This window comes from Coffea arabica, chromosome 7e, assembly GCF_036785885.1.
Source record: "Coffea arabica cultivar ET-39 chromosome 7e, Coffea Arabica ET-39 HiFi, whole genome shotgun sequence".
In the NCBI taxonomy this organism is placed as follows: Eukaryota; Viridiplantae; Streptophyta; class Magnoliopsida; order Gentianales; family Rubiaceae; genus Coffea; species Coffea arabica.
The window spans coordinates 23,640,956-23,653,647 of NC_092323.1; the positions used below are offsets into that span (position 1 = coordinate 23,640,956).

General features: G+C 36.9%; 2 protein-coding genes across 2 annotated transcripts; both read left to right on the forward strand.

Moving 5' to 3' along the window:
* Positions 1-222: 222 nt before the first annotated feature.
* Positions 223-5,136, forward strand: LOC113700476 (uncharacterized). Its single transcript, XM_027220953.2, has 2 exons — positions 223-2,644; positions 4,500-5,136. Exon 1 carries the CDS (start codon positions 407-409, stop codon positions 2,285-2,287), a length of 1,881 nt encoding a protein of 626 aa, XP_027076754.1. The 5' UTR covers positions 223-406; the 3' UTR covers positions 2,288-2,644; positions 4,500-5,136.
* Positions 5,137-11,611: 6,475 nt separating this feature from the next.
* On the forward strand, positions 11,612-12,202 carry LOC140011312 (uncharacterized). Its single transcript, XM_072060102.1, has one exon. The coding sequence runs from the start codon at positions 11,612-11,614 to the stop codon at positions 12,200-12,202; it is 591 nt and encodes a 196-aa protein (XP_071916203.1).
* Positions 12,203-12,692: the final 490 nt, after the last annotated feature.

The following is a 12,692-nucleotide window of genomic DNA, read 5'->3' on the forward strand; positions in this document are numbered from 1 at the left end:
TCAAGTTCAAAACTCCAAATTGCGCTGGACAGTTTCAAAATTGAATGAGTTTGTTTGGATAAGAATTTATTTGGATGATTTATTTGATCTAGTTACTGTAGTACTTTTTGTAATGTGATGTATGTGAGATAAAAAGGTGATTGGGAATTGTGTGTATGATGCAAGCAAAACAAAATCTGAAATAAATCTTGCAAATTTTCTTTGTCCAAACAAACCCAACGATTATTCGGTTCGTTTGTGGCCATACTCCTAGACAAAACAGCCGTTAAAATTTGGTATGGGCCCAGCCGGAAACCCTTTTGATTGGGTCATAATAATCCGAAATTGACGACGTTGTATTCAGAAAGCTTCCCACTGTGCCTGATCAGTAAACAGGTCATTTCAGACTTGGAGAGTTGGAGTGGCGATGAAGAGAAGAGCGGCTTCATTAGGTACTGCTGCTGCTGCTAATTGTACTACTCTCGCTTCATTTCTCTCTGCATTTCCAAGCCCTAAACCCCAATTAGCTTTCTGTTCAGCTATAGCAACTAGTAGTGATAAAATTAGAAATCATCAGCACCAAATTGGAACGTCTTCTGGTAATGTTTTGCAATTTCTTTCTGGGTTGAAGGGTAGGATTGATAGTATTGACAATCTTGATGATGCTCTTAGCTTATACCAGCAGATGGTCCGGATGAGGCCTCTTCCCTATGTTTTTTATTTCAATCGACTGGTGGACCGCATTGTTAAGATGAAGAAGCATTATTCATCTGCTGTCTCAGTTTTCAGAGATATGTACGTCAGGGGCATTCCTCTTAGTGACTACACCCTCAATGTTGTGATTAATTGTTACAGCCTCATGGGTCGAGTGGATTTGGGGTTTTCTGTATTGGGTGTCTTCTTCAAGCGTGGTATTCTGCCCGACATAGTCACCTTTAGTACTCTACTTAAAGGACTATTTCGGGAACATAAGGTTCTCCAAGCACAAGAATTGTTTAAGAGGATAATTTTCGAAAAGCTTTGCGAGCCCAATGAAGTTATGTTTCTGATTGTGATAGATGGGCTCTGTAAGGTGGGCAACACTCAAAAGGCTGTTGAATTCCTAAGAGTCATGGAAAAAAGAAGAAGATGTAAGCTCAATGTTAATGTGTACAATACTATCATTGACAGCTTTTGCAAAGATAAAATGGTCGGTGAAGCTTTTGCCCTTTTGCAGGAGATGATTGAAAAGGGCATTCCCCCAGATGTTGTCACTTATAATTGTTTGATTGGTGGTCAATGCAATTTAAATAGATGGAAAGACGTTACAAAGCTCTTTTCTGAGATGAAGGATTACAAAATTACTCCAGATGTTGTTACTTTCAATATAGTGGTGGATGCACTGTGTAAGGAAGGACATATCGAAATTGCTGAAGAGGTAGTCGGCATCATGATTAGGCAAGGTCACAATCCCAATCTGGTCACATACAGTTCCTTAATGGATGGATACTGTTTAAAGCGCCGAATAGATGAAGCAAGGAGGGTCTTTGAAGCCATGGTTATTAGCGGCCTTACTCCTGACCTCCATAGCTATGGTATTCTGATAAATGGCTATTGCAAGCACAAGAAAGTGGAAGCAGCCATGAATATCTTTCGTGAGATTCAGCATAAAGGTTTAACACCTAATATTGTTGTTTATAACATTGTCTTGCAGGGGTTATATAGCGTAGGAAGCTATCTTAGTGCAAGAGAAGTTTTCGATGAGATGCAAACTGCTGGCATAAAGCCTAATTTTTACACTTTCTGTTTGATGTTGGATGGATTATGCAAGACTGGACATGTCGACGAAGCATTGCAGTTATTCCATTCAATGGAAGCTGATGGAATCGATCATCATATAGGCATGTACAGTATCATCCTTGATGGTTTGTGCAAAAGTGGGAGGCTAGATAGTGCTCTTGATCTTTTTGACAATCTCAATGATAAAGGATTGGATCCTAATGTCCCAACATACACCACAATGATTGCTGGCCTGCTTTCACACGGCCTGCTCACCGAAGCTAAAGAGCTTTTTGGAAAAATGGAAGAAAATGGTTGCCTGGCAGATAGCGTTACATTCAATGTTATTCTGCAACAACTCCTTAAAGGAGGCCATTATGATGATGCAATAGTCTACCATGAAGAAATGGTTCGTAGAGGTTTCTTGCTAGATGCATCTACTTTTTCCATTTTACTTGATTCATCTACTGAAAACCAGAAAAATCCTTCTCTACTTATGTTGATGCTGAAGATTGGTCCTGATAGCAAGAAGTTTATGGATGGGGGGTAAAGAGGACCTTCACATTGGTTGCAACTTTTGGTCCTACTGGTTTTTGGCCCCTAAACTTTAACTAACATTATATAGGTTTGCTTTTGATTCTGTTTTAACTTATCATCTTTATGGAATATAAGAAGTGTTGCAGCTGAGCCTTGAGTAGCTCTCTTGGTCATATTTTGTGAAATGCCTCAAAGCTCTTCAGTCCAGGTGGAAAAAGCTGTGGTCTTTAAGGGAAGTTCAATTTATAACTGTACTGGTGTAGCAGTTCACAGAAGCCTGCTGGTGTTAATTGGATATGTACAGCTTCTTCAGAGAGACTTCTTGCTTATCCTTTCTTAGAGAACTTCAGCGTAGCATATCACTTAAAAGGTAACTTGTACGGCTCCTTTTCTTTGTGTTTCATGGGTTTTAGTACTTTTTGCTTGCATGTAACTTTAGTTTGGATAACTAATAGCTGAATTCATTGGAATTAAGAATGAAACTTCATCTGAAAATATAATTTTTTTATCTGGATTTATAGAAAGGTTTAGTTACAAGCTGCATTTTTAATAATTTGGAGGAAGTTTTTTCTTGTAAGCAGAATAAATTTGTTACCTTTTTTCAATTCCTAAATGTAGCCAAAGGTGCAGCCAGTTTAAACGTGTAAAAAATTTTTGCACCAGTATCTTGGTTTGGGTTAAAATTTTGAGGTCCCATGGATGGTCATGGCTGTTGACTTCTGTCACTGCATTTGATTGGAGGCCAACTTTTCAAGTATAATCCAGAAAATGTATTCTGATCACTTTCCGTTTAACTATAAACTAAACTACACAAGGATCCTTAGTAGCGAACCTTTAAATCCTTTAATTTGTAGGCATTGGTAATCGTTCAACAGTTTTATCAGTATAAGAACTCATTGAGCTTTTATTATTTAAAATTAATGTCAATGCTGTACTAAATTGTATATATACTGGATAGGAATGTGGCAAATATATCTTTTTCTTAAAATAAGTTGCACTAATCTGTCCAAGAAACTCTCCATTCTTTTCATATTGTTCTCCTGATAAATACATTTACTTGTTCATCTAAAATAAACTTCCTGATAATGAATTCATTACTTTTAGTATTGGATTGTTGCTAAATTGCAATAATAACTAAAGAATTGGCGTTTGTTGCACAAGTATACCAATTCGTTGAACTTCTGTTAGGTTCCCATCTGCAATCGTCAAAATAATAAAGAAAAAGAAAAAAGTTTTAGTGGCTCATCAAAATGTTAACAATACACTCTGTTCTAGTCTAGCAAGTTTCATATCTGTCATTTCTTTTTCTTATTCTTGTTCTTTCCTGGAGAGGCGGAGGGAGGTGAAAGTTTGTATGGGGTGTGAAGATTTCTTGTCAGATAAGACTGCATTGAAACAATCAATTAGGTATTAAAAAGCATAGAAAAACTTTTGATGGATTTTATGTGAAAGAATTCAGCTGAAGTGATTAAGACTAATTTCCTAAATCAATTTTGGGAACAATTTCTGTGGCTTTACTGACTATGTCCTCATTAAGTATGTCATGCTTAAAATTGATGGAGTATCTCTTTTAGCTGTGGAAAAAGTGTACTGTTTAGTGGCCTATAAAAAACATCGAGAAGCGATCTTTTGTTGATCTGCTGTATAGCTGATCTGTGCAGATTTTTTATTTGTGTGGTTTTGTTAGTGCATGCACTAATGAGTGATGGGGTCATCCGTTGCAAATACAATGACAGTTGCATGTTTTTTGGTTAAAAACAATAAGTCTTCTTGCTCATGTTAAAATTTTATTTTGGCATCCTAAGATGAAGATTTCAACGAGACCTTGTACAGATGTCTCCAGATTGAACTTAAGATATGCTTTATCAAGGTAGAATAAGTTCCACGTTCCGTTTTAAGTTTAGCTCAGAAAGTATTATTCTTCCATACTGTGCACATTTAAAATAAAAAATAATTGGGCAAAAAACCGCAGTGGTTCTCTAATTTTTAACTTTGCACAGTTTTAGTCCTCCAACTAATAATTGGGCAAATGTAGTCTTCCAATTAAAAAAATTGTATATTTCTAGTCCATCCGTCCAATGTGGCTATTAAGATGGATGGGAGAGACATCACGGACTACTCTCATAACATTTGTTGGGGGCAATCTCGTTAGCACAGCAGAGGGACTTACCTTAAAAATCTCCTTCTTCTTCATTTTCACTCCAATTGACATCTGAAGCTTGTAGGACTGGTAGCAGTAGATTCTTGGTCTCAATTGAGCCGAAAATGAGGAGATTGAACACTCCAACTCTCCCTGTGTGCCCCTGCGGTAAATCGACAAAGATGGTGACTTCGTGGACATCTCAAAATCCTGGCAGGAGGTATGCAGTATGCGCAGTGGGGGTTGCGAGTTTTGGGATTGGATCGACGAGGAAATGTGTCGGTCAATTGAGGTGATACCCGGTCTTCTAAGAAGGGTGAATGCAACTGAACAACAAAGGGATGAATTGCAAACTGTACTGACCAAATTGGAGTCAAAAGCTACAAAGTTGAAGGTGAAAGTGAAGGACATGGAACACGAATTGGCGAGGCAAAAACATATTAGGAAGTGGCTTGTAAGACTATTGGTACTCTCTTGGGTTTTAATCTTATTAATGGTGGTTTGGCCTCGAGATGAAAGATGGACTTCTGGAAGAAGCTCTATGAAAATTGTGTTGATGTGAAAATTGTATCTATCAAGATGCTAATGGAGTAATCTGATTTTAAGATAATGTAAAAATTGTATTAGCCTTTTGTAGTGTTAGCTAGGCTAACAAATCTGTAGTTGAATTGTACTCTATGCTTTTGGAAGAATGGAAATAATAGAATGAAGTTTGATCTGAACTGGTATAGCTGTGAAATTGTTATGGCAGGTTGGCAGTCACACATGAAGACGACAGTAGAATGGGAACAATTGAATGAATGCTAAAAATAATAGAAAAATCAGAATAAAACAAAATGTCCTGTTATATTCATTCAGTGGATAAAAGCTAACATAGCAGTCCAAAGGGATACAATAGTCAAACTTGACCATTAACAATTAGTAGACAAAAAACTAATCCAGCTACACAAAAGCAGTTGGACAAAAAATCATTACTTGGTCAAAAGTTGTCTATTACAAAAGACATTTTCCAGTCAAAAGAGATCCAACAATAAAGTACTGCTAGGTATAGCAAAAACAGACTACTTCAGTGGGTGTTGTTGGATTAAGCTGCATTCTATCCTCTTGTACCTCCAGTTCCCCTTCCTCTACTAGCTCTTCCTCTGCCCCTGCCACTCCATTTTTCCTTCCAATTCCCAATAGTGAAGGGAGGTTGCTTGCCCAAATATGCGTAATTCAGATTGATAAATTCTTTATTAGCATTTGTTAAAGGCTGTTTTGTTGAATTTTTCTGCTTCTGCCTCTTAGGAGGTAGTTGCTGTGTTAAGGGAGCGCTATAAGAGGCCTGCTGTTCTTGAAGATTAGCGCCATGCTAGAATGATGATTGGTGGTCTTGCTGATCCACTTGCTGTTGTTGTGTCTCATTCTAATGCTTATGTTGGTGTACAGATTCAAATCCCGAACGTTGATGATCATATGTCTCGTGAACTTGAGGAGATTGGCGCTGCACTTTTTTTTTTTTGTTCCTTTGCTGGTCCTTTCTAACTTGTCAATGACAGCAAATAGTAAAAAGTAAGATTTTAAACTGCCTTTTCATGTATACCACAATTTCTTAATACTTAAAGTCTGCCTTTTAAATGGTCTCGCAAAGGATTTTGGACTTTTAGGAGGCAATGCACCCTGTGGAGTATATACATCAATATCAGAACCCTCTTCTACTTGATTAGATTGAGTAGACCCTTCTTTGCAGTATGTAGTTGCATTGTGACCTGCCTTCCCACACTTTCTACAATGTACAACAATTCCCCTTCTCAGTTTTCTACCATGATTTTTTCCTTCTGTGATGTCTCTTCTTCGAGCCTTTCTTGGCTTCCCAGGTTGAGCAACAGTGAGTGGTGGGTCCAATATAGGTATGGTGGATGGGAGCCATAGAATTTCATCACTAATTGGTTGGAGAACATTACAATATATGTTAAAAAATAGATCTGTACTGTAGCAACCTTCAACTTCGTTATAAGGATTTCCATTATTTCTGGGAGTGGCAATTTTCGACATGACTTGCAAACACGACACGAATCTAACACGAAATTAATGGATTTGGGTTGAGATTTCAGAGGTTCGGATCAGAATCGGGTCGAACCCGATGAACCTGAAAAGAAAACAGGTCGATTTCGGGTCAACCTATGGGTGACCCGATATAATCCGTTTACGAATTAAAAATAATTTAATAAACATAAAAATTATTTTATCTGACTAAACTAAGTTATTCTTTTTTCTCAAAGGCATTAATTATTTAATCCTAAATGAATTTATTTAATTTGTGTGAAATTGAAATTATTATATTTGGACAAATAATATATCATATTATTCTTTATTTTTATACTGTTTTAATTTATTTTATATTTTATTTGGGATAAAACACTTTTACGGTGTTTAATTTATTTTAGATTTGTTTAGAATTATTTATTTAAATTTTTATTACTTGATTATGTAATTAGTTTTGTGAGAAATTGATTTTATTAAAAATTACAGTGATAAATTAATAAATTAAAATTAAGTTTCGGATCATTTCGAGTCGACTTGGCAGCCCGAAATTTTCGGATTCGTGTCAGGTATCCTGACCCGTTTCGAGTTGGCGGGTCAGGTTTGAGTCAGCGGATTTTCTGTTATACCCGGATCTCAACCCAATCCGTCAACCTGAATTTGACCCGATTGCCACCCCTAATTATTCCTATGAATTGCTGCTATTGCATGACAACAAGGAATTTCACTTATGGCCCACAATTTGCACGTGCAATGTCTTTTTTTTAGGTCTACAGCATATTGGTCTCCTTTAGGGCCCTTTACTTGATAACCAACAGCAGCATTTCAAATAGGATTCAAGTGAATTGAACGCTTCACCCTTTCATCAACAATTTTGATGGGCAGTGGTCCAATAGAACCCTTACATTTCTCCATGGCTACCTTTCTTTGTTGAATCCTATCCATAATATACTCTCTGATAGTCTCCAGTAGTGAAATTACAGGCTGATCTCTGGCTTCAAGGATATGAGCATTGAAAGATTCACAAAGGTTATTGATCAGCATATCACATTTGGTATGAGTTGGAAAAAATGCCTTGCACCAATGCCGAGGATGACGTGCCTTTTTCACCAACTGTGTGCTTCCTTGTCATAAGTCTCCAGATTTGCCATTGCCTCATTGAAGTGCTCAGGTGTAGTACAGTATGCAATATTCCAGAATCTCTCATTCAACACCTCTCCTGGATGTTTTTTTTTTAATTTCTATATAAATGCTGCACACAATATCGGTGCTCACAGTTTGGAAGCACCTCAGCTAATGCTCTATCAAGTCCCTGCAATATAAAAAGAAAAGTAGACATTTGTCTTGACGATAGAAACCAGATTACAATGATATCTACAATAATTATAGTGCATAACCTTTTGTTGATCAGAGATAAAAGTGTAGTGGTATTGGTTTTGTAATTCCAAATCCTCACTCAACAACTTCAGAAACAATGTCCATTGTTCCGTGGCTTCTTTCTCCACAATTGCCCATGCAATTGGCCAATAACCATTGTTAGAGTCCACTCCAAGAGCAGTAAGTAATTGTCCTGGATAAGTGCCTTTCAGATGGCATCCATCTAAACCTATAATAGGGCCTACAACCATCCTTAAAGCCTTGCTTAAGTGGCCCAAGGCAGCAGTATAGTCACATGAATCTTGGATTAACTGTGGGGTAAACATGACCTCCATAGTACTTCCCCCATGTGTCTTCTTTATCTCATTACAATATTCCCAAATCTTCTTGTATTGTGCCTCTGCAGACCCCTTAATAAGCTGTATAGCCTTGGCTCTTGCTTTTCTACCCACCTATTTAGAAATCTCAACCTCATAGTCCTCATGAACAGTTTGCCTAAGCTCCCTAACGAGTATTTTTGTGTTAGACCTGATTCTCTCCATATACCTATTGGATAGCCACGTAGAAGTCATGTTTTTATTCTTCCAAGCGTGATTGCAATTCTCATGCATATCATGCATTGTTTTTACCTCCAAATCTGATGTACCAAGTGCCATCTCAATTGATGCAAAGACAAACCAAGGACATGGTCTCTACAAACAACCCTCACCCTTTTGATATCATTTTTGCATGTCCAGACTGGTTTACCTTTTTTGATACCATATTCGGTCACTGCTGCCTTGAATTGTTGCCTTGACTCAAATTTCATCCCCAATTCAAACTTGGGGTCTATCATGAATTTATCCCATACAAATCTCTTGTATCTCCCTTCAAACTGGTTCTCATCTTCATCTGATGAACTGTAATCACTGCTTCAGTGATCCGCTACATAGTCTTCATCCAATGCATTTGTCAGCCTCTCAGGATATGGACCTTCACCTACAGGTTTCTCTCTTCTTCTCCTCACTTGTTTCTTCCTTAATTTTGGATGCTATGGTTGCTGATTGTTGGTTTTCTGCTGAACTGAGGGCTGTTGGGGTTGTTGCTCAGCTCCTACTTGGTTTTTAGACTGCTGATGCTTGTTTCTAGCATGCAAAGACCTCTCAGATGTATTATGCTGCTGTTCACCTCTTGTATCCAGTTGCTGTTGGTCTCCTTCTCTAATGAGGTTATAAAGAAGCTGTTCATCTGCACAATAATCAATATCCCAAGGAAACCTCTCTACTTTAGCATATGATTCAGATGCAACTTCACCATCAATATCTCCCATTGTCGTTGCAGGCCCCTCATGTTTAGTGCCCTGTTGATTCCTTGGATTTTCAACAGTTGCTCCATTCTCCCTTAATGGTTGTGCTGAAGTACTTGTGTCATTGTCAACAGTTTGCCAAGTTGACTATGATGCCCCTACTCCACTACGTACCATCTGTAAACAAGGTTCCGCAACCACCCTACCTTCATCATCTAATTCTTCGATTACCAAAACCATATTTTTTCTGCTCTACTGAATTACCCCTACCAGCCTCCATCAAAATTTGATCAATTTCTTCAATTGTTAAGTTGTTACAGTAAACCTCCATCACTTTATATTCATAAGCCAAGGTACAAAATTTGTTTACATCAGCATCTATACACAATTCCCTTAACCCACTGTTAAGATTTTTAGTTGGTTCAAGATAGTAATACATTATGGTTTCCTGATATGACCTAGCTCCTCTACCATTTCATTCAGTTCATGAATTGACATCCGTTCACAATCACATAAGTCTACATGGTCCACATCACCACCAACATAACTTATGTAACTTTCCCAACGAATCTTTCCCCTGTGATGCACTTATAGTAAACCATTCAGATCTTGCATCTATATTAACAATTATGAGTAATCATTAATTAATTTGGTAACTAATTAATTAACTCATTAATTTTGTATAAAAGACCTTAATCCCAAACCTAGGTCAATAGGCACAATTAAAATAATATATACTAAACTAATCAACAATAGAAATTAAATAATTAGGCTAGCTCAACAGGACAAAGTAGTCATGGCCCAGTAAATTTTATTAATATGCTTCAGGACCACTGGTGCTTATTTATAGACAGTGAACCCATATATGGGACCACTTTCCTCCCATATTTGAGACAAAACACCCTCACATTCAACCCCACAACCAAAATAAAACTTCCTATGTACTTAGCAATCACTGTAACACAAATAACCATCAATTGTTGCTCATTTTTGCAGAACTTTGTACAGTTTAAGTGCACATACCGTATACTAACTGGGGGTCGAAGTAGACGCCCCTTCTCCTAATTTTCCATTCCACCATTCCTCTGGGCAGACTTCAAACCCGATCGTCTTTTTCTCTGCTGCAAATCTCGTCACTGCAAGGAGTATTTTAGGGTTCTTGTAGAGGCGGGTGAAGAAGAAGTTCCGCTAACAGTCCGAACTTTGAAGCTTTTGAGGGACTTTGCTGTTTTTTGTACAATAGTGTCCCCAACAAATGTTATGAAAGTAGTCCGTGATGTCTCTCCCGTCCATCTTAACAAATACATTGGACGGATGGAGTAGAAATATACAATTTTTTTAATTGGAGGACTACATTTGCGCAATTATTAGTTGGAGGACTAAAACTGTGCAAAGTTAAAAGTTAGAGAACCACCGCGGTTTTTTGCTCAAAATAATTTTGTTCTACTTTGAAGGTCAACTTAGCACATTTAAAATAAAAATAATAAAAAATAAAAATAAACAACGGAAATGAAATGTGTATACTCCTACATCTCCATGTGCAAGTTGAATTTCCGCAAAGGTGGGGCTACCCCTTACAATTTTTCTGATTGAGGATGTAATATATAGTGAGAGGTTACAATCATGTTGATTCAATTTCGCAGGGATTTTGATTTCAAATAAAGTTATTAATATCTCATCTCATAATCTAGATATACTACTCATGATAAGCCTGTCATATAAGTCATAAGTCACTTTCCTTGAATCACGATTTTCCGTGGGTACTTGTAGAGTCAACTTACGCCTTTTTCTGTGTAAACTATCATACATTAATACATTAATGCTTTCACTTTTCATGTAGTCTTGTATAGCTGTCAAGCTACGTCCCCTTGGATATGAATTCAATCTAAAAAGGATTCAGGAGAGCTACGTCCCCTCGTCACTTTTCATGTAGTCATGTAGTCCTGAATCTAAAAAGCATTCAGGAGAACCACACCAGAGCAGAGTTAAAAAGTGTTGAGATATGCCAACTTTTCCTACAAATTTTGCTAGATTATATTTGATATCAAAATAATTTAGTTATTAGAAGAATAAGGATATTTGCTAATCAAAAATCATGTTGGTTTGTTAACAAATATATTAGCTAAGATTTGCTAGTAAAAAAAGATTATATTTTGTTGAGATTTTTAGGATAATTGTTAGTGGGATATTTTGCTAGTTTGTTTCATGTAATCACTATAAATAGTGAGTTGATGAATGTAGAACATAAGCTCATTTTTCACATTCAATACAAGTCTCTTATAAGATTTTTTTTTTTGCAACACTAAGGTGTTGTTTCTTAGTGTATGCCCCAAAAAATCAACAAAGTGGTATCAAGAGCCTAAATCTTAAGGGTCTGTTTCTTTGAGAGTTAGTGAATCTGGTGAGAATCCCTTTTTCACACTTAAGCCTTGAACATCAAAATGCCAGGAAATAACTTCTTGTCTAATCCTCCAAATTTCACTAGTGAAAACTACCAAACCTGGGCTGTCAAAATGAAGTCCTATTTGATGGCTAATGATCTTTGGGATACGGTAGAAACAGATTATATTCCTAAATTGTCGGAAGATCCAACTATTGCAGAGATGAGAGCCCATAGGGATGCAGTCAAAATGAGATCAAAAGCCATGACATGCATTCATTTAGCAGTTTCCGATGCAGTATTTACAAAAATTATGACTTGTGAAACTGCAAAGGAAACTTGGGATGCTCTCAAAGTGGCTTTTCAAGACAATGACAGAACAAGACATATGCAAGTTTTGAACCTTAGGAGAGAATTTGAACTCCTTAGGATGAAAGACAAAGAAAACATTAAAGACTATTCTGACAAACTCTTAAATATTGTGAACAAAATCAGATTGATTGGAGAACAACTTCCGGATAGCAGAGTTCTGGAGAAAGTCTTGGTGAGTTTACCAAAAAGGTTTGAAGTCAAAATTTCCTCTCTTGAAGATTCAAGGGATCTCTCTTGGATGACCTTGCCAGAATTGATCAATGCTTTAGAGGCACAAGAACAAAGACGAGCCATAAGAACTGAAGAAGTCATTGAAGGTGCTTTTCAAGCAATAAACAAGAATCAAATTTGACAAGGTGAAAGAAATGATCAAGAAACAATAGCAAAGATGAGAAGAAAAATGACAGAAATCTTCCGTGTCCACACTGTAAGAAAACCTCACATCTTTCAATATATTGTTAGTTTAGACCTGACATTCAATGTAACTTTTATAAGCAAATGGGACATATGGAGAGAGTTTGCAAAAATAAAGGAAAAAGAGAACATCACGCTCAGATGGTTGATGAACAAGATGAGAAGCAACTTTTCGTGGCCACTTGTTTTACAAGCAATAATTTCAGTACTGAAACTTGGCTAATAGACAGTGGTTGCACTCATCACATGGCATATGATGAATCTATATTTAGGAAACTTAATAAATCACAAATTTCTAAAGTCAGAATTGGAAATGGAGATTATATTGAGGTGAAAGGCAAAGGAAGTGTTTCTATAGATTATGGTTCAGGTACCAAAATTATTTCTGATGTTTTGTATGTACCTGAAATTAATCAAAATCTATTAAG